This window comes from Eurosta solidaginis, chromosome 3, assembly GCF_040869045.1.
Source record: "Eurosta solidaginis isolate ZX-2024a chromosome 3, ASM4086904v1, whole genome shotgun sequence".
NCBI lineage: Eukaryota > Metazoa > Arthropoda > Insecta > Diptera > Tephritidae > Eurosta > Eurosta solidaginis.
The window spans coordinates 48,177,221-48,204,785 of record NC_090321.1 but is presented as its reverse complement, the minus strand read 5'-3'; the positions used below and the strand labels follow the sequence as shown (position 1 = coordinate 48,204,785).

General features: G+C 33.5%; 1 protein-coding gene across 6 annotated transcripts in view; it reads left to right on the top strand.

Moving 5' to 3' along the window:
- RhoGEF2 (Rho guanine nucleotide exchange factor 2) overlaps nt 1-27,565 on the top strand; it is a 582,225-nt gene that overhangs the window by 139,212 nt on the left and 415,448 nt on the right. For all 6 annotated transcript variants that reach the window (XM_067771577.1, XM_067771576.1, XM_067771579.1 and 3 more), the window contains exons 4-5: nt 10,271-10,363; nt 25,818-25,875. In XM_067771577.1, the coding sequence (XP_067627678.1) occupies nt 10,271-10,363; nt 25,818-25,875 (151 nt within the window). The remainder of the gene's footprint in view (nt 1-10,270; nt 10,364-25,817; nt 25,876-27,565) is intronic.

Genomic DNA, 27,565 nt, shown 5'->3' with positions numbered 1-27,565 from the left:
AGCTTTCAAAAGCGCGCCTAAAAATCATATCCACACCATTAGGAATAAACTACATACAGAGTGTATGTGCCTACATGGTGATCAAAAGGAATATAAACAAAAAGGCAACTCTTAGAGACCAATTGTACAGCGAACAACGGGACATTCATATGGCTTAGCAGCTAAAGGCTTGCACTGATATGAATGTTGGAGATTCGAGTTCAACGCTCAGCTCCCGAAAAGCTAGCTGATGAAGAAGTGAAATTCAGAAACATGTCCTAGTAACCATCGCCGTTTGTAAACTTTCAATTTTTCTCTAATATCAATTACAAAAACCATTTGAAGAATGCTGTATGCATATTGGGCGCTGACATATTCTGCACATGTTACGCGTTCGTCTTCTGTGTTGGTCATGGATGTAGCAGAGAAAACAGCTTCCAACCTGCTGTTTCTTTGGTTTTGCACCAGCAGCTGCAGAAGTTGATGGCCTATTGTCAGCACTTCCTTGCAAGGCCGTACTTATGAAACTCGCGACTGCAATTTTTGTGTTGAAGTTCCGTATCACTTGCTGATTCACCGACCGCTCTTCAATTATGGGCATAGACAGTTCCTTGGCGAGCTGGCGAAGAAATCTCTTACGCTTCGCATTGGTGCATCTGATGTTGGGATTATTCTCATAATATATGATGTACGCTTCCAATGCCGTCAAATCAATCATTTTGAAGAATAGGGACAACGGCCAACGCTTTGTCATCCTTTGGCAAGTATATTCTCCAAGCAATTGGTCCATCACGTCCACTCCTCCTTTTGTCTTGTTATAAAACTCGATCATTTCTGGTTTGCCGCTTTCGCCAATGTGATCATCGTCATGCATTGATGATAGTAATATAACAGCCTTGTTTTTTTTCGGCACATAGGAGCAAATGGATATTGTTACAAAACTAAGGAGTGCTGCCAGCTCTAAGCCGATGCTAAACAGTGGCGTGAATGCACATCAATAATTCAATCATCATGTATCTACATAAACGAAACAATAACTGCGTCCACATATATGTACCATGTACGTATACGAGCAGCGGAGTCAATGCACAAATACATGCATATATCTGAGATACTCCTATAAGTATGCAATGAGAAAAACTATAAAATTGTGCAATTGTAGTTATAGCTGAGAAGTTTGAGAGCTCATGGCCAATGCTAGTAAATTCTAGAAGATGCGAACGAGGAAACCGGGAAGTATAAAAGGCCGCAGATGTAGAGGCGCTAGAATTCAGTTTGATTTGAGCTATCAATCAGTTTGGTTATTAAGCTATTCGTTGCACAGTTTGAGTGTTATTGTGAAGTATTTTAATAAAGGCCATTTTTCCATTATTCAATATTGGAGTTATTTATTCAACAGTTTAGCGATACGAACCTAGCAAAAGGGCAAATAAGAGGATTTGCAAGTAAATTCGTTACAATATGTTGGGCCTAAAACCGAATGTACTTGACCTCTCTGCACGATCTTTGTGTGCCAACATCTCCTTTGGTATGTAGGGCTTATTTTTCCGCAGAGTTCCAACTGCCGTCAAATTCATGGATGAAAAGCTTTCCAGTAGATTTAGGGATGTAAAAAAATTGTCCATCGTTATATTTCGACCGGTTCCATGAAAGCGGCTTATTAAATCCTTGACCACGCGTTCACCCTGGTTAGTTTCCCGTCCCGTAGGTGCATGGCCAGTATATATTTGTCCATGCAGTGGATATGCGTTTTTGGCATCACAAACGCACCACACTTTGATGCCATATTTTTCCGGTTTCGATGGAATGTATTGCGTGAAACGGGTGCGGCCACGATATGGAAAGAGCTGCTCGTCTACCGTTAGATATTCACTTGGCTTATATGACTGCTCAAAGTTGTAGTTCATCATGGTCCACAGCTCGGATATTGGTGCAGCTTTGTCAGTTACCAAACGTTGTGCCCGTGTGTTGCCATCGTCAAACCTTATAAACCGCAGTATGGCCTGAAAGTGGAAATTTTTCCACCGACCACAAGTCCGGCGCACATTCGGCATTGCTGCGGTTAGCGCCAGTCATAATAAGCACTCCAATGAACGCATACATTTCGCTCAAAGTAACCTTCTTCCATGTTTTTAGTTCCGCCTCTGGATGTTTTGCGTTTAATTCCTTTTTTGTTGGTGTGGCGTACTATAATATCCACCATTTCCGGAGTCATAAAACATTTATATGTATTAACTATTGACATCATAGTAGTTGATCTTGCGGGCCCACTTCTCTGTCGCAAAATATTTTGTTGCCTAGTTTGGCGTGCAAGTCGGGGCTGTGAGCTCCATATGGTACTATCATGTGCAACGAATTCAGCTGCACGCAAATTAATCTCCTCAGAATCATCTGCAGCATCGGATTCATTGTCAGATTCTTCGTAATCAGCCTCATCTACCTGGGCATTGTCAATTGTGTAATCAGGGTCTTCTACATCCGATTCAACCACGCCATCTGCTACTGCTACTTGTTCGCTTTCATCCCCTTCAGGGTCGGAAAATAATTCATCATCTAAGATTTCGTCAAACAAGTTTTGTATGTACTGCTCTTTTTCAGCGTCAGATAGTCTATATAAAAATAATTAATTTTTATTCCATTTATGAAATTATATTTCAGTTATTTGTATTTACCTCATATATTGATTCGAAGACAAATATTCCATGTTCCTTCTGCTATCCATGCTGTAATATTTTAAATTTTTTCTGACTTGTTATTTTCACAAATATAAATCAACTTCACACTTCAAAAGAACGCTTTACAATGAAAATAAACTCGCAAAACTGCCGTTTATATATGTAGCTGCAACCCTTAAGTTTCTGGAAGCATTTCTTACCTGCCAGGTAGTTGGATTATATCAAATGTTGTTTGTCAGCAAATTCTAGCAAGGGTACATACAATATAATGCCTTCTTCTAAATAATTAAGAGTGCGCGAAAAAGGTTGTATTCTAAAAATTCTAACAACAATAGAAATTATTGACTTCTTAGAAATAACTTAGAATGCGTGCAATTCTTAGAAGCAGGCTACAAATATATGTTTATAACTACTTAAAATGTTCGTAAGACAGTCAGCTACAACAATGCATTAAAAAAATAACTTGCTTCTCAGAAAAAATGAGAAAAAATGGGTAAAACAGGCTACTGGCCACACCTGGGTATAAGTCCTAGGGTTAGCAAGTAATGCACTCCCATTTTTCACATGCTTTCGGTGTATTGACTTAATGCTCAAGCAAATTTTTGACACTCAACGCATCAATCGGCTTAATTGTGCCTCATTATGCGCAGTCCACACGGATTTTATAAGAAAAGTGCAAAAATCATAACTTTTTCGACGCGTAAAAAAATAAAAAGCAATAAAGGCCGCAATAAAAGAAATCAGAAAGTAAAAAAAAATATCAAAAACAAAGTAATATGAATGGCTTGTCATGCTATTATTGAGATTGACAGTTTATGTGACAGTTTATAATTTATCATTCTTAATTGCTTTTGGACTTCATTGCAAACGACAAATTGTGATGGCAACTGCCAAAGTGAGAGTGAAAGATCAGCTGAATTGCAGTAGATAATCCGCTATTTCAGAATTTTCATACCTTTCGTGAAAATAAAATGGTATATTAACTTTGTCACTAATCTCAAAATTGTTACTCCTTAAAGGTATATAGATAGACCCGCCAATAAGTATACCGAAATGACCAGAATGAGTTGATTTAGCCATGTCCGTCTGTCCGTCTGTCTGTTTGTATGCAAACTAGTCCCTTAATTTTTGAGATATCTTGATAAAATTTGGCGAGCGCGTATATTTAAGTATCCGATTAGACATTTATCGGAACCGGCCGCATCGGACCACTATAGCATATATCCCCCATACAACCGATTTTTCAGAAGAAGATTTTTGTCATATCTTCCCCAATTTATCAGATTACGGCTTCAAACTTCACCATATGCTTTCGTATATTGCACATATTGTTGTCTGAAAAAGTGGATGAGATCGGTCGTATATATAGCATATATCCGCCACAACCAGTTGTTCAGATAAGACATTTTTCGTAATTTCTGCCCCATTTTAACAGCTAGAACTTTAAAATTTCACCATATGCTTTCGTATATAGCAAATATTTTGTCTGAAATTTTCGCAATTTCTACACCATTTTAACAGCTAGAAGCTATATTTTTGTAATTATTATGATTTGGCCTCAGTGCATGGCGACCTTTATTTAGATCTGTTGTGATTAACTTCAATCTTCAGCCTATTACTGCATGTGGAGGCTTTTAATGCGTTTAAGTAACTCTTCAGTTTTTTTTTTATCACGAAGAGATAAAGAGACATGGACCTAGTTGGGAGTGTCTCTGCTTTGCCGGAGCGACACATTCCCAGAGAATGTGAACCGTCGTTTCATCCTCCAGCTCACAAAAGCGACAGATTTGTGGATGCGATAGATTTAACATGCTTAGTGAGAGTTCGTAGGTGCTCTGTGCTTAAATTAATGATTTTGGCTGATACTCTTGTTACTGGGAGTATAAACAATTTGCCCCGGGCCATCAATCCAGATTTATCAGAACTGCTTTGTTTCTCAGTTACTTACGCTTTCCCTACTATGAGCCTTTATCAGTCCACAGAAGAGCTTTGCTGGATTGTCTGCCTGTTTATTAACTTCATGTCCTTGATACCCATCCTAATAAAACCTTGTTTTTGGCTCCCAAGACAATTCATCCACTAGCTTAGAAGCAATTGAGTATGGCTGCAAGGTACGTAAGGCTGCCTGGCTATCTGGCATAATGAGGATACTCCTCGTCGACATTCCCTACCGCAAACTTCTATTGCATGGATTTCACAATGACCTCGTCAAAACTTCGTGATGTTCTGGACGTAGAGGCCATTGCATCACGTAGCTGCAGTACGGGTTTTCCTATAATCCTTACTACTCTCATATGCCCTGTCATGTTTCCGCTCTTTAGCTCAGAGATATTATGAGGTCTTAGAGCAGTAATTATTTCCTCTTTCTCTTTTACCGAGTCAGCTTAGGGTGAAGCTCGCAACCGCACACCACAGCCAAGTATATTTAGCTAGCGCCTCTTTCTTGTCAATAGTTCATAGTACCCCCCGAAATTGATCTCACGGTAATTTGTTAATAATTTCTGTTAATTTCCTTTTCTTTGCCCATTCCCGCTTAGGTACGTATTGTCTCTGTGTATTTTCTTTGTTTATTTGATTGCTACTTTTTGTTGTTAGTTGTTTTTTATTTTGCAGCTTTACATACAACATGCCTATTGTCTATAGACACCTCTTCCGCACCTCTAAAGCGCATCAGCGGAAGTAACAAATGTTAAAGCCACTTCATAATTGGCTAAATTGTGTTTATAACGAATTTGGCTATAAAATGTTATAATGAAAAGATTTAGGGATGTTTTTTCACCATCGTTGCAATTATAAAGACAAAATGCTGTTACAGAGTAGGCCAGTGGAGGTTTCCCCCCATAAAACATCCTAAAGGGAACTAAAGTCGTCTGCCACTTTAGGTTTCAAGGGTAATGCCAGATATTCCAGAAGGCTAGACCCATTTTAATATATTCTGTTACGAAGACACATTTTCTTCAGAAAGTTGCACCTTTTCTTCCAGAAGCTTGCAGCCGCTAAATAAGTTATTGTATTCTAGTCCCGTTTGTCTTTCCTTAGGAGCGAAAGTGCAATGTATACCGTATTGTAAATGATTTTATAAACCTCTAGGTCTATGGATATGAATGTCACCGTTTTTCGTATGACATCAATTAGTAGCTTTGCTAAATCAAAGAAATATGTATTGTCTTGAGCGAAATCTTTTAACTAAAACACGTTCGCTGAATTGTCTTCCCACGATAAACAACGGTTATAACCTTACTCTAGGAGCAAGGAGGCGTAAGAGGCTAAGTTTAAGAGGCCATTGGCTTCTTCGACGACATATCTCCAATATCATCTACCGCAAGTAAGGCCGCAAAGTAAGTGCTGCGAAGTCTCTTGCTACAAAATACCGCTAGACAAAATACCGCTAGACTGCATTGAAACAAACGTGTCGCAGACAGATCCAAAAAACATGTAACAACTCAAAAGAAACTACAAAGTCTGTTTTTTTTTTTTTAAATCGTCAATTACATTCTTATTCCTTTTATTTTCGAATAGTGTACCTGGCAGACTTTGTTTTATTCGAAATTTAATTTGTCTACATTTAAAAAGTGAGCCTTGCTTTCCCTATTCTCTGTCTATACCATTCTCTTATACTTTACCCTCCATTTTTCTTCTAATTTTTGTTCATACTGTAAAGTATTTTGGGAAATTCCTGATAATTATGCACCTTCTGCTAACGCCCGAATCGCTGAACTGTCGAATAAATAACTCCAATATTCAGTATTACAAAATTGTCTTTACTTTGGGAGTAGTACTTCACAATTACACTTACAATTCACTACTATTGTTTAAATCAAACTGATTAGTTATCAGTATCCTCAGCTTGCGCTGCTTTTATACTCTATGTTGCCTCGTTCGCATATTTCTCCTAAGGCCTGGACTTTTCACGAACACGCCTTCTGGAGCAGTTGTATCTAATACTTGGTTATTTAGCTATATGCGTGTGTATGTGTGAGTAACAACTTCTGCTCTTAGTTGATTACTACATATGTGTATGTGAGATAATCGCTTCACTTCGAGCTGCTGGTTATATGTGTGGAATATTCTTCGTTGCCTTATATATACATAAGTGTGGCTGCTTGCTCTTTGTTTTGTGATTATTTACTATTCGCCACAATACCTTATTCCATTAGCTTTCTCCCACTCCCATTCGCACGCCCACTCCAACTTTCGCTCACACACCATCTCTCCCTCTAACTTCCACTCCCTCTCCAACTTCACTCCCACTCCCAATCCGGCTTCCACTCCAAATTTTACTCTCACTCCCACTCCCATTCTCACTCCCACTGCACACCATTTCATATAAGGAATCTCTATAATACCTTCTAATGATAAGAGATAAAGCGAACCTAAATTTTTCCTAATGGGAGGCCTGGCACCGCCTACTTTTGAAAAAAAAAAAAAATTCTAAGCCATCCCTGAATCAGCAAATCATTTTTATATACATATAAAGATATTTGAAGAAAATTCTATGAATTTTTTAACTAAAAGTATGCAAACCAATGGCGAAACCATTTTGGAAAAAATTCGAAAATACGGGGAAATTTATTTAAAAAAATTGGGCACAGTTTGACTGGATGAAAATCTAAACATTCTTCGGGGAAAAAAATGTAAAAAACCAATGCGAACATTGAGAGACTTCTAACTTGTACTTTGTTAAGCAAAAATCGAAAAAAATTCAGAGAACTCCAAATAAAAATTTCTAAATTTTCGAAGTTTTTCGAAAACCTATTTGAGAGTCGTTTGCATAGCCTCAGTCACAAAATTTATTGAAGCTTTTTTTTCGTTTTTAATATCAAAAAGCGGCTGCCGTCGTATGGTTGTGGCGTGCTCCGCCTACCACATCCAAGCTCCTGAATGCAATCCCCGGGCAAAACATCAAACATTTAGAAACAAATTTTTTCAACTAAAAAAAGACTGAATGCAATACTGCCATGAAGCGACATCTAATTTGACAGCGCCAGATTTCTGGAGGTCATCTCCGTAAACCTAACTCAACAAGAGTATACTACTCTGATTCTGCCTCTAGGCAACAAGTTATCCACCAGAATCCAAGAGAGACATAATTAGGATGATAACTCTACTCTAGACCCTATATTTTACTCTAACCCACGCTCGTCTTCACGAATGTCTCCGAACTTAATTTCATTGTGAGCAGTGATATCTACTCGGAAGATCTTTTGCTATGTTCAAGTATGAGGCTGCCAAGCTATTGCAGCGTCTCTCAGGCGGAATTAACAATCATAAAGGTGGCTGTCTAAGAATACTCGTGGTAATTTTCTCTGACAGCAAACTGGGGATCAACGATTTTTTGAACAGTGACACTTCATCGGTGGTATTTAGTAATTGACTACAGGTATTAAGCAAACTGACCTCTTGGTGCACAGGGCTGCGCTCATACTCGTACATCCTCGACTGCTGTTGCATACATCCATGACATTTCGAAGGCTTTTGATGTAAACTTTTTTCTTTGGTCATGATCTCACATAAGCTCATAAATGATATCTTGTGTTATGCATTTACTTTTGTGGTAATGAAACGTTTTTAGAAACATTTGCGGGGGGTTGTTGCTTATTAGGAGGACCACTGAAAGTTCGGTGATATTTTAAGGGTGAGAAAAGTGCTATATTTTTTTTTAATAAAATTTTTTTATTTTCGGTAAAATAAAAAAAAAAATTCTATGAATTTTGTATCTAAAACTTTGCAAACCAATCTCAAAAACTATTTCGAAAAAATTCGAAAATTCGACAAATGTTTTAGAAAATTTCGAATTTTTTTGAATTCGTTTGAGTATGCAGTTTTGAAGCCAATCATTTTTAATCTAACAAAATATAAGTTATAGGCCTCTCAAAACTTGCACGATTTTTGAAAGTTTTTTAAATGAGTTTTATAACTAAAACTGTATCAAAAATTTTTTCGAAAAATATCGAGATTTGTTTTTTTGAAAATTTCTATGTTTTTATTTCAAGTTTTCTGAATTTTGGCGGCCACCGTGGTGTGATGGTAGCGTGCTCCGCCTATCACACCGTATGCCCTGGGTTCAACTCCCGGGCAAAGCAACATCAAAATTTTAGAAATAAGATTTTTCAATTAGAAGACAATTTTTCTAAGCGGGGTCGCCCCTCGGCAGTGTCTGGCAAGCGCTCCGATTGTATTTCTGCCATGAAAAGCTCTCAGTGAAAACTCATCTGCCTTGCAGATGCCGTTCGGAGTCGGCATAAAACATGTATGTCCCGTCCGGCCAATTTGTAGGGAAAAATCAAGAGGAGCACGACGCAAATTGGAAGAGAAGCTCGGCCTTAGATCTCTTCGGAGGTTATCGCGCCTTACATTTATTTTTTTTTATTTCTGAATTTTTATGAGTATACATTTTTGTAGCCTAATCTTTTTAGGCTAACAAAGTACAAGTTCTAGGTCTCTCAAACTTGCATTGATTTTTGATAATTTTATTACTGAGTTTTTTTCAAAACTTCTTCCATAAAAAATATAAAATTATAGCGTTTTTCGTATGACAGAAACTATAAAACACCCTTGAAAAAAAGGTTAAAAAAATAGCGATTTTTGTAGACCTTCAACTACCTGTTTAGACTAAAGTTGATTGGTCTACAAAACTGCATGCCCAAAATAGTTCAGAACCCTAAATAAAAACTTGGATTCTTTCGTTAAATTTTGTCGAATTTTCCAATTTTTTTGAAAACGTTTTTGAAATTGATTTGGATATTTTTAGTTAAAAATTTTATCGAAGTATCTACTACTATTACTCAGATTCGAAACACTCCAGTATTCTCCAAAACATTGCGTGGAACAATTGTGCACTTTTTCGAACTAGTTCATTTTCAGTTACGAAAATTCTAGTTACACTTTTCTGATCAAATTTGGGCTTTCACTGCTGAGCTTATACATTTATAGAAATTTCTGTGGTTTTTCTACTTTTGGTTTTATTTTGTTCCTCATAATTGTTGGCATTCCTCCAAAAGTTTAGCGTAGTTCCGTGCAAGTCTCTATATCCGTACATCATTCATGTACTTGTTTGTGTGGTTGTGTATGTACTCTATTGAGTTGGTGGTTGTTGTATGGCAATAAGACGTATTGTATATAAACAAAAAATATTCATAGTACTATTCTTGCTTTGTTGCATTACTCATAACCGTGCTATTTTGCCAAAATAAATACAAAACACTTAAATCTAATAAAGACTGCGTGGGGATTATAAGTTGCTAATTATGATGATGACGATGCTGATGAATATGATGAATTTTGCTAATTACAAGTGAGCTACAATCGGCGTCACTTCTTCATCATAGTGATATTTTATTACACTTTTTTCGAGAAGTTTTAGTTTTTTGTTGGTTTTGTCAAACGTTTTAAATGCTAACTTTGATATGTTCAGTAGTGGTGTATGCCACAATACAACTGACAGCTTGTTAAACCATTTTTTTTTTTTTTTACTTTTTGAAATGTATTAAGTGCTTTTTTTTATTTTTTTCTTAATTTTATTTTTGTTGTTTCCTTTTATTTTCTAATTTTAACCAGGAAAAACTATTTTGTTTTATTATGATAAAATAATTTTTTTTTCTTATTTGTCTTTGCAGGTCTCTGGCGACAATCCAGTTTTTGTTGAAAGCGTAAAACCAGGTGGAGCGGCACAAATTGCTGGCTTAGTTGCCGGCGATATGATTTTAAAGGTTGGTTGTATGCAATAACTTTTCATGCACGATAAAAGTGTAAAGAATATAAAGGCTGAGACTATAAGCTTTATTAATAAAAGGCAAAAAAAATTTAAATACCCACTTAAGGGTAAAACAAATAACAAAATATTAAATTCATTAAAAAAAATTTAAAAAGGGCGAAAAAATACAAACAAATATAAAAGCGAAAGGAGATATGCTGCATAAAAAAATTTAAAAAATTTCACAAAAAAAAATAAGAACATAAAACTATTTACAACATAAAAAAAATAAAAAGTAATTGCAAAAATTGTTTCCAATATGTATATAAATTATTTAAGAAATTAAAAAAATTTATAGAAAAAAATATAAATCGCGGAATAAAAAAAATTTATAATAAATTAATCAAAAAAATAGAGGAAAAATAGAAAAACTAGTTTCAAAGCAAATTTAAAAATAAAGTATACAGACTACGGAAGGTATAAAAAATAATTAAAAAAAAATTTTAAAACTTTCATAAATTTAAAAAATAAAAAGTAGTTAAAAAAAACAATTTCCAAAACAAAAAAAAAAATCCTTTAGATTCTAAAGAAAAATATAGAAAAAAGAAATGGAATAAAATATTCAAAATGCATATATGTCTATCAATTTAAAAAGCAGAGAAAAAGTAAAATATAATAGAACAATATAAAAAAATAAAATCTACACACCACCGAAAGCATAAAATAAAAATAGTTAAAAAAAAATAAATTAAAAACTTTCAAACAATAAAAAATAATTACAAACATATATAGATATGAAAAATAATCTAAAAAAAAAATAAAAAAGTATAGAAAAAATTAAAAATGGAACGAAATAATTCGAAATCATTTTAAAAATACATACATAATTATATGAAAAAAAAAATATATATATATAAGAACAAAATTTGCAGACTACGGGAGGTATGTATGCCTTAAAAATAAAAAGAGTTAAAAAGAAATGGCAAAAAACGGTTAACAAAAATAAAATAATAATAACAAAAAATCAAAAGTAGTTAAAATAATAATGTATACAAATTATATATAAAAAATAATCTAAAAAAAAAAAACAAAAAAGTATAGAAAAAATTAAAAATGGAACGGAATAATTCGAAATTATTTTAAAAATACATACATAATTATATGAAAAAAAAAAAATATATATATATAAGAACAAAATTTGCAGCCTACGGGAGGTATGTATGCCTTAAAAATAAAAATAGTTAAAAAGAAATGGCAAAAAACGGTTAACAAAAATAAAATAATAATAACAAAAAAATCAAAAGTAGTTAAAATAATAATGTATACAAATTATATATAACAAATAATCTAAAAAAAATAAAAATAATTTAAAAAAATAAATAAAAAGGTGTAGAAAACTTTACAACAACTAAGGCATGACGTGGCTGAATGCGTTTGTAACACGTTCAACTATGGTAGGGGTGCGAGTTCAAATCCCACTCCCGGGAGAAAAGGCTTTGAAGAGATTTACAAGTTATAATCGAAGCAGCTGTCGCCTTGTCCGTCCTAATGTCACGTTGTTTAAATTTTTCCCAAATTATTAAATAAATTATAAAATTAAAAATTGCTTCAAATAAATGTTTTCATACATTTAAAGCAATACGGGCAATCCCCGATTAAATCATACAAAGTGTATACTTATTATTTAAGAATTCATGAGCTTAACACCGTCTTATAATAATTGAATATTCAATTATTATGTTTTCTAATAGAAACTGAGAAGAAAGAAAGAAACATTTACTGGTATATTGCGATGGTACCCTTTCCCAAAACCGCCACGTAATCATCATCAGGCAATTTCGTAATGTGATCAAAGGTTTCACCGAGATTCGAACCGCGAATCACATGGTGAAACTGCAGTTGCCTTAACCACTAGGCTATCCTGCTTGTATTTGTTTCCTTGCTTAATTCAATTTATCTCATTTCTACACTAACAACACAAATAAAAAATATAAAAATTGAAAATACAAAAATAACAATTGAAAATAAAAAAATGTAAATTGAAAATAAATAAAGAAAATAAACTAAAAAATTAAAAATAAAATATATACAAATGTGTGTATGTAAAAAATTAAAAATAAAGTATATGCATACGTACATATGTATATATGTATATATTTAATTTTTCATTTTTTAGTTTACTTTATTTTTTTACTTTCAATTTTTATTTTTTTTTTTTGTAATTTGAGGAAAATAGAAAAAATTAAAAAAAAAAATCTGTAGACTACGAAAAGTATATATGCCACTTTCAAACAAATAAACAATAATTACAGAAAAATATATAAAAAAAATTGTTCCAAAAAAATCCAAATTACATATATACCAAAAGTAATCTAAAAAGTAAAAATAAAAATATAGAAAATGAAAAAAGTTTGAAAAGGGAATAACAAATTGAAAAAAATAATATATGTGCACATTAGGGCGGGTCGATTTGTGGGGAGGCAAAAAAATCGCCTATTGCTCTGTGAAAATCATATTCTAGGGATCAAAATAAGAAACTTTGCCGAAGGGACCATACCTCTAAAACGAATTCTATATATTCTTATATGGGTGTGGAAAGTGCCCCCATCATATACGCATTGCAGTTACGATCAGGCTAAAGAACTTGATGCTTGAGAATATTCCAATAGCTTAACCGATTAGACGATTTTGGCCGTTACGTTAACATCCATATACACTTTGCTTATTTCGCGATAACAAACGCCAATTGGGAGCATCAAGATAGATCAATCCTTCCTCCTGTCTGTCAGTGGACGCTTCCTACTTCCTATGGTTCTGGGTAACTCTACATGCATGCGGAGATATTTACAAAGGCCCACAAATAATTTCGATAATGCTCATTGCCAATATTTAAAAAAATCAATAAATGAGAGGATAACATATCCATGAGTGCATTTATATTTCAATATAACATATATAACTGAAAACGTGTATGAAAGAAGGTGTTATGTTAGCATTTTGAACAGTTGTTCTCATAAAAGTTTAAGGTAGCATGAACTTCGTAAAAGTGTCATTGCCTAGAGGTTTTTATAAAAATTTGAAATTCTTTTTAAAGCAATTTTAATCAAAATTCAATATCAGAACACCTTTATCCAACCAAAAAAGTATTGAACACACGCTTACCTGTCTTTTAAGCCAGATTGCAGTGAACTAAGAATAACCTCTAGCTCACCGTATATTCCTTTGAATATTTCTTTAAAATTTAGAGTATCGTTCTCGTTGCCAATAATCAAAATTACAGTGCTGTAATAAAAAAGAAAATTGTGTATAAAGTTTGACTTATTTTGTTTTGTTTCCGATAGGGTGGATAAATAATGCATTTGTATTGGAACGATTTTCCGTCATCCCTTGTCAAATTTTGTTTCGAGACAAATCGGTTTCGGCATTGTGCCATCATCAGTGTCGATTTCAGAACGCTTTCGAAACGAAAATCGACACTGATGATGGCACAACGTCGAAACCGCTTTGTCTCAGAACGCTTTCGAAACGAAAATCGACACTGATGATGGCACAACGCCGAAACCGCTTTGTCTCGAAACCAAATTTGACGATTTTCGTTCTGAAATTGACACTGATGATGGCACAACGCCGAAACCGGTTTGTCTCGAAATCAAACTTAATACGCCGCAAGGTGGGGTATTTGATCAATCTACCAGGTCAAAACTAAAACAGCAGTTATTTCTCTTAAAAAAGTAGCTGTCTCACTTCATTGTTATGAAAGGAAATATTTGGCAATAAATTCACGGTGTTCCGCTATTACTATGGAACGAGTCCCCGGTTTCGGAGGGACCCGGCGTAATTTTTTGTCATTGAATGAGATATGTATGTCAATATGGGTATCAAACGAAAAGTATTTTACTCCGCATTTCTATTGATACTTTTAAGTAGGGTTGCCACTTAGCGTTGCCACCTCACCTTTTTTATATTTATTTGTATATCCACTACCATCTCGGAAATGGATTAACCGGTTTGAATCAAATTTGTTACATCGATATAGTATTACATTTTAAGACTTTTCGCCTAGGTGTTGCCACTAAGGATGTTTTCACAAGGTTGCCACCTTTTGCCAATAAGGGTATCAGTCTCTTACAAAATTGTTCACCACTCAAAAAATTGCGAGTATGCACATTGGTCGGTCTTATATGGGGTTGGTGGCCAAAAATACTTCCAGTAGAGATATCAACGTGAAACTTTGGTCACGGCTTTACAAATATGTGAGAATTATTTTTTTCATAAAATTGGTGCGGGTGATACCTTCATACCGACCCACAACCACCAACTTTCACCGGATGTATATAAAAAACAAAGAAAGAAATCGTTTGGTCTTTTTAAATTTAAGAAATTTTTTTATCGCAAATGCAAAGTTTAATAGGAAAGAAAGAAACTAAGTTATTAAAAGGTCTTGCATACATAACAATAACAAAACACACAAAAGTTTACATTTGCATATCGTCGACTGAGTAAAATAATGTCCTATGTTACATGTGAGCACATATAACATACGATAATAATTTATCAAGTTGACGCTATCAGAAAACTGTCGCAAAACATAGTTAGTGGCGGAAAGTGGCAGCTGATATTAACACTTTAGAATCCTAAATCTTTGACTAACAATAAGATATAAATCCCAACGTGAGGATCGGTGAGGAACCCAACTAAAACTGTATCTGAAATTGAAATATTTGTGCAAATAAACACTAATAAAGGCACTGGTGAAATTTTAAATAACAAAAAAAAAACACAACAAGCTAAAGACACTCAAATTATTTCAAAATGAAGTAAATACCTTTGACTTCAATATTCATTTTTATATACTTCAATACAATGATATTCTGTGTATTTTTAATAGCTTAAACTTGCACTTTATTTTTAACTCGCTCTCACTGCAAAAACTAACTAATACCATAACCTCACTTTTGAAGCTATTCTTAAAGAGTACAGTTCGAATACAACAAAAACAAATATACCTTTTAAAATGATGTTCTAATAAGAGATACTAACGACACATTTGGTGACAAAGTTTTCACTTAAATTTTTTTATTTTTGGCCTATGGACCGACGGTATGCGCAGCCCTTTTTGTTAATAAACTTTGAAACAAACACAAACTTATGTATGGCCAAAAAATTACTGACATGATATTTCATTTCAATTCATTTAATTTATTAGAAATTACATTAGTACAGTAAGATAATATATGTTTTATAGTACAACAAACAGTGTCATGGATATGTATTTAACAAGATTGAATAAAATTTTGGAATAAAAAGAGATACAAGTATTACTAAAGTTAACCTAAGTTAATGATGTTATACAAAGTACAGTAGTAGTGATATAAAATATATGTAGATATAGTAGACATCTTAAAGACATTTAATTAAAACTATACTCAAAGTAAACGACTTAGGAAAAAATTGAGTAAAAAAGAAAAAAAAAACAGAAAAAACAAAATGGTCACATTAAGATTAATGTGTAGAGAAATAATTGAAAAGAATGCGCTTATAATTGCTTTGGTTTACATTGTTCCTTATTGCAGCTGGGATTGAGTTCCATATACGATATGCTATGAAAAAAGATATATCCTTTTGTTTGCAAGGTTTTTTAAAAGATTTAATATTGAAAAGTAGTAGTACTACAAGTAGAATAAATCAGTTAAAACATGCGGCATAAAAAATCTAACATACGAATTAAAAACACATTTTCCTGTACTAAAAGGACATGTAACTAGATTTGATTGAGGCTAAACAAGGAACAAGTATTTAGGTAAGAAGCGTATATTGCTTTTTAATCCAAAAATACATGGAACTGCACACAATTTGTATACAACTTTAGATATGCGCGGTTAGCTCCGTTGACGTTGCAGATGGGGTTTGAGGTATGTATACTATATTCAGTGGACATATAGGAACACCAGAGAGTATATTTAAAAAAAAAAATTGGAATATTTTGAAAAATCGACCTTTGGCTAGCTAGATCGATCAAATACCCCACCGTGCGCCGATTGTTGTTGTTGGCATAGATCAATTTCGTAAATAATGTCCTTTTTGTAATACACTTTTCAAAACCTTGAACAATTCAATGCTTGTTGTTGCTTATAAATTTTTTTTTGCCAGCTTGAGTAGTAAATAACTTTCTTTAAAGTTAAATCATAAATTTAAGAATTCATGAGCTTAACACCGGCTTATAATAATTGAATTTCAATTATTATGTCTTCTAAGAGAAACTGAAAAGAAAGAAACATTTACTGCAGTTGAGTCTAGTTTAGTTTAGCAGTTTCACCATGTGATTCACGGTTCGAATCCCGGTGAAACCTTTGATAACATTACAAAATTGCCTGATGATGATTACGTTGGCGGTTTTCGAAATGGTTCCATCGCAATATGCCAGTAAATGTTTCTTACTTTTCAGTTTCTCTTAGAAAACATAATAATTGAAATTCAATTATTATAAGCCGGTATTAAGCTCATGAATTCTTAAATATAAGTATAAACTGAACACACCATTAAAACAAACATACGTTAAATCATAAAGCCTAATTATTTTTAAAATTAGCTGTATTTGTGCACAGCGTATTGTAATTTTAGTCCGATAACGATGGATTGTAATAATACAAAAGAACTGAGTTAGATATAGAATTTCTTACATCAGATATCCCAGTGTCTAAGGATTTTGATAGAGCCAAATCCGTTAGTCTGTCTGTCCGTCCATCCACTAACGAGATAGCTTGAGAACAAATTTAAATATCATTGCTAAATTTGGCACACTGTCTTACCAGGCCCTAGACGAGAGGATTTAAGCTAAGATTTTAAAACTACAACAAATTAACTAAAATAAAATAGAATAGAAAAAACAAAAAAAAGCAAAATAAAATTAAAGGGAAGAAAGCAGAATAAAATAAAATTGAAATAAATTTATTAAAAAAAAAAAAAAACAAAAAAAAATACAATAAAATTAAATTAAATTAAATAAAAAAAAATTATTAAATTAAATTAAATAAAATTAAAAAAATAAAAAATAATTAAATAAAATAAAACAAAATAAAATGAAATGGAATAAAATAGAATAGAATAAAACAGAATAAAATTTAATTAAATAAAAATTTTATTTTAATTAAATTTATTAAAGTAAAATAAAATAAAAAAATAAAATAAAAAATAAAAATAAATTAAAATATAAAAGCAAAAGGAGGCATGCCGCATAAAAAAAAAATAAAAAAATGTAAAAACTTTCACAAAAAATAAAAATTTAAAAAAAAATATTTACAACATAAAGTAATTGCAAAAATTGTTTCCAAAATATAATATATAGATAATTAAAGAAATTAAAAAAAAGTATACAAAAAATAAAAATTTAAAAAGTGGAATAAAAAAAATTATAATAAATTATTAAAAAATAGAGGAAAAATAAAAAAACTAGTTTCACAACAAATTTGAAAATAAAATCTACAGACATTTTAAAACTTTCATAAATTAAAAAAATAAAAAGTAGTTAAAAAACACTTTCAAAAACAAAAAAGTCCTTAGATTCTAAAGAAAACAAGTAAGGAAGGCTAAGTTCAGGTGTAACCAAGCAATACATACTCAGCTGAGAGCTATGGAGACAAAATAAGGGAAAATCACCATGTAGAAAATTGAACCTAGGGTAACCCTGGAATGTGTTTGTATGACATGTGTATCAAATGGAAGGTATTGGGCCATAGTTCTATAGGTGGACTCCATTTAGGGATATCGCCATAAAGGTGGACCAGGGCTGACTCTAGAATTTGTTTGTAGTATATGGGTATCAAATGAAAGGTGTTAATGAGTATTTTAAAAGGGCGTGGGCCTTAGTTCTGTAGGTGAACGCCTTTTCGAGATATCGCCATAAAGGTAGACCAGGGGTGACTCTAGAATTTGTTTGTACGATACGGGTATCAAATGAAAGGTGTTAATGAGTATTTTAAAAGGAAGTGGGCCTTAGTTCTATAGGTGGACGCCTTTTCAAGATATCGCCATAAAGGTGGACCAGCGTGACTCTAGAATTTGTTTGTACGATATGGGTATCAAATGAAAGGTATTTTAAAAGGGACTGGTGGTAGTTGTATATGTGAAGGCGTTTTCGAGATAACGACCAAAATGTGGACCAGGGTGACCCAGAACATCATCTGTCGGGTACCGCTAATTTATTTATATATGTAATACCACGAACAGTATTCCTGCCAAGATTCCAAGTGCTTTTGATTTCGCCCTGCAGAACGTTTTCATTTTCTTCTACTTAATATGGTAGGTGTCACACCAATTTTACAAAGTTTTTTCTAAAGTTATATTTTGCGTCAAAAAGCCAATCCAATCACCATGTTTCATCCCATTTTTCGTATTTGGTATAGAATTATGGCATTTTTTTCATTTTTTCAAATTTTCGATATCGAAAAAGTGGGCGTGGTCATAGTCGGATTTCGCCCATTTTTAATGCCAAGATAAAGTGAGTTCAGATAAGTACGTGAACTAAGTTTAATAAAGATATATCGATTTTTGCTCAAGTTATCGTGTTAACGACCGAGCGAAAGGACAGACGGTCGACTTTGTATAAAAACTGGGCGTGGCTTCAACCGATTTCGGCCATTTTCACAGAAAACAGTTATCATAGATCACATTGTCATAGAACCTTTGCCCTTACCAAATTTCATAAGGATTGGTAAATTTTTGTTCGAATTATGGCATTAACAGTATTCTAGACAAGTTAAATGACAGAGGGCGGAGCCACGCCCATTTTGAAAATTTCTTTTATTTTTGTATTTTGTTGCGCCATATCATTACTGGAGTTGAATGTTGACATATACTTATATACTGTAAAGATATTAAATTTTTTGTTAAAATTCGACTTTAAAAAAAAATTTTTTTTTGAAAGTGGGCGTGGTCCTTCTCCGATTTTGCTAATTTTTAATAAGCATACATATAGTAATAGGAGTAACGTTCCTGCCAAATTTCCTCATTATATCTTCAACGACTGCCAAATTACAGCTTGCAAAACTTTTAAATTACCTTCTTTTAAAATTGGGCGGTGCCTCGCCCATTGTCCAAAATTTTACTAGTTTTCTATTCTGCGTCATAAGTTCAACTCACCTACCAAGTTTCATCGCTTTATCCGTCTTTGGTAATGAATTATCGCACTTTTTCGGTTTTTCGAAATTTTCTATATCGAAAAAGTAGGCGTGGTTATAGTTCGATATCGTTCATTTTAAATAGCAATCTAAGATGAGTGCCCAGGAACCTACATACCAAATTTGATCAAGATACCACAAAATTTACACAAGTTATCGTGTTAACGGACAGACGGACGGACAATCAAATTTTTTTTCGATACTGATGATTTTGATATATGGAAGTCTATATCTATCTCGATTCCTTTATACCTGTACAACCAACCGTTATCCAATCAAAGTTAATATAATCTGTGTGCAAAGCATGCTGAATATAAAAATAACAAGTAAGGAAGGTTAAGTTCGGGTGTAACCGAACATTATATACTCAGTTGAGAGCTATGGTGACAACATAAGGGAAAATAACCATGTAGGAAAATGAACCGAGGTAACCCTGGAATGTGTTTGTATGACATGTGTATCAAATGAAAGGTATTACAGTGTATTTTATGAGGGAGTGGGCCATAGTTCTATAGGTGGACGCCATTTAGGGATATAGCCATAAAGGTGGATCAGGGTTGACTCTAGAATGCGTTTGTACGATATGGGTATCAAATGAAAGGTGTTAATGAGTATTTTAAAAGGGAGTAATCCTTAGTTCCATAGGTGGACGCCGTTTCGAGATATCGCCATAAAGGTGGACCAGGGGTGACCCTAGAATTTGTTTGTACAATATGGGCATCAAACGAATGGTGTTAATGAGTATTTTAAAAGGGAGTGGGCCTTAGTTCTATAGGTGGATGCCGTTTCGAAATATCGCCATAAAGGTGGACCAGGGGTGACTCTAGAATGTGTTTGTACGATATGGGTATTAAATTAAAGGTATTAATGAGGGTTTTAAAAGGGAGTGTTGGTTGTTGTATAGGTGGTCGCATTTTCGAGATATCGCCATAAAGGTGGACCAGGGGTAACCCTAGAATTTGTTTGTACAATATGGGTATCAAAAGAAAGGTGTTAATGAGTATTTTAAAAGGGAGTAATCCTTAGTTCCATAGGTGGACGCCGTTTCGAGATATCGCCATAAAGGTGGGCCAGGGGTGACTCTAGAATTCGTTTGTGCAATATGGGTATCAAACGAAAGGAGTTAATGAGTATTTTAAAAGGGAGTGGGCCTTAGTTCTATAGGTGGACGCCTTTTCGAGGTATCGCAATAAAGGTGGACCAGGGGTGACTTTAGACTTTGTTTGTACGATATGGGTATCAAATGAAAGGTGTTAATGAGTATTTTTAAAAGGGAGTGGGCCTTCGTTCTATAGGTGTTCGCCTTTTCGAGATATCGCCATAAAGGTGGACCAGGGGTGACTTTAGAATATGTTTGTACGATATGGGTATCAAATGAAAGGTGTTAATGAGTATTTTAAAAGGTCGTGGGGCTTAGTTCTATAGGTGGACGCCTTTTCGAGATATCGCCATAAAGGTGGACCAGGTGTGACTCTAGAATGAGTTTGTACGATATGGGTATCAAATTAAAGGTATTAATGAGAGTTTTAAAAGGGAGTGGTGGTAGTTGTATATGTGTAGGCGTTTTCCAGATATCGACCGAAATGTGGACCTGGGTGACCCAGAACATCATCTGTTGGATACCGCTAATTTATTTATATATGTAATACCTGCCAAGATTTTAAGGGTTTTTTATTTCGTCCTGCAGAAATTTTTCATTTTCTTCTACTTAATATGGTAGGTGTCACAACCATTTTATACAGTTTTTTCTAAAGTTATATTTCGCGTCAATAAAACAATCCAAGTACCTTACCATGTTTCATCCCTTTTTTCGTATTTGGTATAGAATTATGGCATTTTTTTCATTTTTCGTAATTTTCGATATCGAAAAAGTGGGCGTGGTCATAGTCGGATTTCGTTCAATTTTCATACCAAGATAAAGTGAGTTCAAGTAAGCACGTGAACTAAGTTCATTAAAGATATGTCGATTTTTGCTCAAGTTATCGTGTTAACGGCCATGCGGAAGGACAGACGGACGACTGTGTATAAAAACTGGGCGTGGCATCAACCGATTTCGCTCATTTTCACAGAAAACAGTTATCGTCATAGAAGCTATGCCCTTACCAAATTTCACAAGGATTGGTAAATTTGTGTTCGACTTATGGCATTAAAAGTATCCTAGACAAATTAAATGAAAAAGGGCGGAGCCACGCCCATTTTGAAATTTTCTTTTATTTTCGTATTTTGTTGCACCATATCATTACTGGAGTTGAATGTTGACATAATTTACTTATATACTGAAAAGATATTAAATTTTTTGTTAAAATTTTACTTAAAAAATTTTTTTTTTTAAAGTGGGCGTGGTCCTTCTCCGATTTTGCTAATTTGTATTAAGCGTATATATACTAATAGGAGTAACGTTCCTGCCTAATTTCATCATTATATCTCCAACGACTGCCAAATTACAGCTTGCAAAAGTTTTAAATTACCTTCTTTTAATAGTGGGCGGTGCCACGCCCATTGTCCAACATTTTTCTAATTTTCTATTCTGCGTCATAAGCTCAACTCATCTACCAAGTTTCGTCGCTTTATCTGTCTTTTGTAATGAATTATCGCACTTTTTCGGTTTTTCGAAATTTTCGATAAAAAGTGGGCGTGGTTATAGTCCGATATCGTTCATTTTAAATAGCGATCTGAGATGAGTGCTCAGGAACCTACATACCAAATTTCATCAAGATACCTCAAAATTTACTCAAGTTATTGTGTTAACGGACGGAAGGACGGACGGACGGGCATGGCTCAATCAAATTTTTTTTCGATCCTGATTATTTTGATATATGGAAGTCTATATCTATCTCGATTCCTTTATATATGTACAACCAACCGTTATCCAATCAAACTTAATATACTCTGTGAGCTCTGCTCAACTGAGTATAAAAAGATTAAAGGTCCGATACAAGTTCAAGGCCAGAACAATAACTTTTTTCTAATGATAATTATTGTTTTTTTAATTTTTCTATAATTGAAAAATTGTGTTTTGTTTTTGGAATAGTAAGTAGAAAATTTTTCAGACAACCTGCCATAGCTGCGCAGATAGATCTATTTCATCATCAGTACGCTTTAGGCACGCTGCGCTAACCATTTAGCTATACAGCGGTGGTTTGTTTGACTGATAAATATATTGTTCTGGCCTTCAGCTCGAATCGAACCTTGAATCAGAACCAATTTCCTTTAACTATTTTGCTGCATTCCCTTTAATTTAACAAGTGAAAAAACTCGCTAAGTAATGGCAGAGAAATCTCCCTCTCACTCACATTCATAATACCTACTTTTCTCCTATAACCGGTTTCCGCTTTTTCGAACATTGTTCAGAATAGGAGGAAAGGGAGAAGTGAAAAACTCACAACGAATTTTTATTTAGAATTGTGCTGATAAAGGGTGGAATAAAAAAATGTATAACAAATTAATCAAAAAAAAAGATGCCAAATAAAAAAACTTGTTTCAAAACAAATTTAAAAATAAAATCTACAGAGTACGGAGGGTATAAAAAATAATTTAAAAAAAAAGTTTAAGCTTTCATAAATTTAAAAAATAAAAAGTAATTAAAAAAACATTTTCCAAAACAAAAACAAAAAAAAAACTAGATTCTAAAGAAAAATATAGATAAAATTACAAATGGAATAAAATATTCAAAATATATGTATACATACCGATTATTAAATTAAAAAGTAGAGAAAAATGAAAATATAATAAAAACATATTAAAACAAGTAAGGTCGGGACTGTCTTCGGCTGTGCCGAAAACTTCATACCTTTCATGAATGGGGCTGAAAAATAATTTTATCCCGTTCGTAATCTCCAAATTTTCGGATGTATAAGATAAGAAATATATAGTGAACAGATGTACATACCTAAACGATTTTTAAGATAAATATAAAATAAAAAATGGCAAAAAACTCCATTATCAGAACGATCGGTTGCATGGGATATATTCTATATATAGCTTCGATCAAAATGAATTTTATAGGAAATCTTCTATGATATATTAGAATATATATCACCAAGTTTCACGTTTATACTTTCTAAATTAAGGGAGAAATGGCCAAAAATCTTTCTATCTGAACGATCGGTTGTATGGGATATATACTATATATAGCTCCGATCAAAGTGATTTTTTCAGGATATCGTCTGTGATATATTAGAATATATATCACCGAGTTTCACGTTTATACTTTCTAAATTGCGGCAGGAATGACCAAAATCGTCTTATCTGAACGATCGGTTGTATGGGAGATATATGTTATAGTGGTCCGATCCTACCGGATCCGACAAATGTCTAACATAATACAAAAATATATCCTTGTGCCAAATTTCATTGAGATATCTCAAAATTTGAGGGACTAGTTTGCGTTCAAACAGACAGACGGACGGACAGACGGACATGGCTATATCAACTCAGTTCGTCGCCCTGATCAATTTTGTATACTTAATGGTGAGTCTATCTTCTATATTTCTCAACGTTACAAACATCGGACCAAAGTTAATATACCATTTCATGTTCATGAAAGGTATAATAAACAAAATCCACAGAGCAGGGAAAGCATAAAATACAAAATTCTTTATAAAAATAAATTAAAAACTTTCAAAAAATAAAAAATAATCACAAACATATAAGGATACGAAAAATAATCTAAAAAAACTAAAATAAAGTATAGAAAAAATTTGAAAGGGAATGAAAATACATATTCGACATGAATTTAAAAATACATACGTATATGATCGCGTGTTCGAATCGAGCTCTAGGCCCCACAATAAATAAATAAATAAATAAATATAAGGCGCGATAACCACCGAAGAGATTTTAGGCCGAGCTTCTCTTCCAATTTGCGTCGTGCTCCTTTTTCATTTTTCCTACAAATTGGCGGGACGGGACCTACTTGGTTTATGCCGACTCCGAACGGCATCTGCGAGGCAGATGAGTTTTCACTGAGAGCTTTTCATGGCAGAAATACACTCGGAGTGCTTGCCATACACTGCCGAGGGGCGACCCCGCTTAGAAAAATGTTCTTCTAATTGAAAAACCTTATTTCTAAAATTTTGATGTTGCTTTGCCCGGGGTAAACCAGGGCATACGGTGTGATAGTCGGAGCACGTTACCATCACACCACGGTGGCCGCCTCAAAGCCTCACAATAATTATTTTATTTTATCAATATAGGGCGATATAACAACAGTACATACACATATAAATAAAAAGGTAATTTCAAAAAAAAAAAAAAAAAAATTGCAAAAACAAAATACAATTGTTCAAATTTAGAAAAATTAAAAAATAACAATAATTATCATTAGAAAAAAAATTAAAAACAAAATATATGTACATAAATTGAGGAAAATAGAAAAAAAATTCAAAATTTCGATTTTTTTTTTAACTTTCAAACAATTAAACAATAACTAGACAAAAAATATATACACAAAAATAGTTGAAAAAATCCAAATTACATATATACAAAAAGTAATCTAAGAAGTAAAAGTAAAAATTAAGAAAAAAAATAATTCAAATGGAATAACAATTTAAAAGAATATGTATATGTATATATCTACATATATATTAAAAAATAACAGTTAAAAAAATGTAAAAGATAAATATAAAAAACATAGAATATCAAAAGAAGTTATAAGAACTTAATCAAATTTATGACGTTTAAAAAACACATAAACATAAAAAATAAAAAAAAAACAAGAAAAAAATAAAAAAGGAAAATAACATTAAATAAAACAAAAAAAAAAACAAAAAGTAATAAAATAATAAGGAAGTAAAACAAAAAATAATAAGAAAGTAAAATAACATAAACATAAAAGCGAAATAAAAAATTCAATAGAAAGGAAAGGAAAAAGGTAAAAACACTTAAAAAATTGAAAAAATTCAAAATAAAAATTGATAAAAAATGTAATGAGCAAAGCTGGTTAGACATTAAAAAAATTTAAATTACAACATAAAATCAATTAATCACTCCATCTCTGTCCGAGTTCTTTGCCCTTTACATTTTTGTTGCCTTAACTTCCATGTTTTTCTTCACTTGACTGTTAATTATAATGCGCAAAGCGTTTATTCGCATACACACACACATGTGCGCACATACACACACATTTATTTGTGTGCAGAAACTAACTTTTATTATTTTTTTATACATTTTATTTATTATTTATTGTTTTACATTTTAATTTTTTGTTATTGTAATATTCTATATTTTTTACTTTTTCTTTTTCACCAACTATGCCATTCACCGTTTTCTCTGTTGTTGTTTCGCTTTTTTTAGGTCAATGGACAAGAAGTGCGTATGGAGAAGCATCCAACTGTGGTTGGCTTAATAAAAGGTATGTGTGCTGTCGTTTATTATTTTTGTATTTTGTTGTTATTGTCTTATGGTGTTGCTGTTATGCTCAATCTTGGCGACTGGCGGGTGATTGTTGCTTTTACATTTTTTGCTTTTGTTGTGTTGTGGCGGCTGTGGGTGTGGCAGTGTAGCAAATTTCATGTAAGCAAAGCAAGTGAAGTCGCCTCGTTTATTTATGTGTGTGTGTTTACTTTACTTTCATACGTTCACCGTACAAAGCATATTAAACGTGTGTTGGTTGTACTCTTGACGGGGTGGTGTGCAGCTCCGTACTCCAGTAGATGCAACAATGTGCAAAATCGTTTGTTTATTAGTAATTGAAAATATTTCCACATCATAATCAAGTTCAATGTGTTGATGGCATTTAGATCCGATTCATAAGTTTTTTGTTATTGAGTATTAAAAGCGGCAAATGATGGATTTTAATACACTTTTTTACGGGGACGCAGGCCCATATATAGTAAGAGAGATCTTCACTTGCGAGTAGCCCAAGTGTGTAAGACTCATTCGCCTTGAGGACTTTCTATCACGGCATGATACTCGAATCCAAATTAAGCTGGAAAAGAAACCTTCAGATGTGATCAAAGAAATCTCAGGTAGCATACTACACCTGCAAAAGAGCTTTCGCGAGGAACTGGGGTATGTACAACACAGTCGCTCTACCGATACTAACCTATGAAGTTCTTGTCTGGGGGAAGGCGCTAGACAAAAAAATTTATCAACTTAGGGTTGGAAAGTTGAAAAGGCAAGCAGTCCTGGGTATGTCATGCGCAGTGAGCAGCTTACCTCAAGAAGGGTTAAACGTAATATTTCACTTGATGTTTCTACAAGTGTAACTGTAGCGATTACCGCGAAACGGGCGCTATGAGTGAAAGAATTCAACATGTGGAAACCAATCGAATACAAGCACGCGACGATATTCGGTGACATAACAAGGGTGCAGAATATAAGATATTCTTCTAAGGAAGGAATGGGAGGAAGACCTTGAAAATGGTAGGGGGCATTACAATCTACACAGACGTCTCGAACATCGATGAAAGAAATGGAGCTGGAATGTTTTCAAAGCATCAGCAAGTAAATCAATCGTATGGACTTCCTGACTTATGCAGTGATTTTCAGGCGGAGCGAGCAGCTAGACTACTCTAGGATAGTATGATCCCAGACATCATTAGAAACTAACGTGACAAAGTTGGATATCGTGCGGAGGTAACGAGCCTTGCTGTTATTCATAATGCACCTAAATGTCTCCTTATGCTGGGTCACGGGGCACAACGACATTGAAGGTAATGAATTTGCATATGAAATGGACAGGAAAGGTTTCGTAATGTACATCAACGTGGCGTACAGTTCCGTACGACCACTGCTGCTTTATTTCCTGAAAATCGAGAAATAGAGATAAGGGCAACGGATTTGCTGTGGATCTTGCACAAGTTACTTATGACCATGGTTAGATAGGAAAGAAACTAGCTACCTTCTGAAGCTAAATCAATGCTCCGACGGTGGCGCATATCAACAAGCTCTGCAGAAGCTATCAGGATGAGGATAAAGGGGAGTCGATTCATCACTTTCGACGCCGATGTCTATGACTACAAACAAGACTACACAAACTGCTGGGCGCAAGGTTTTTCGACAGTTTGGTAGAGGTTGGGAAGGTGAATCTTTCCTTCCTA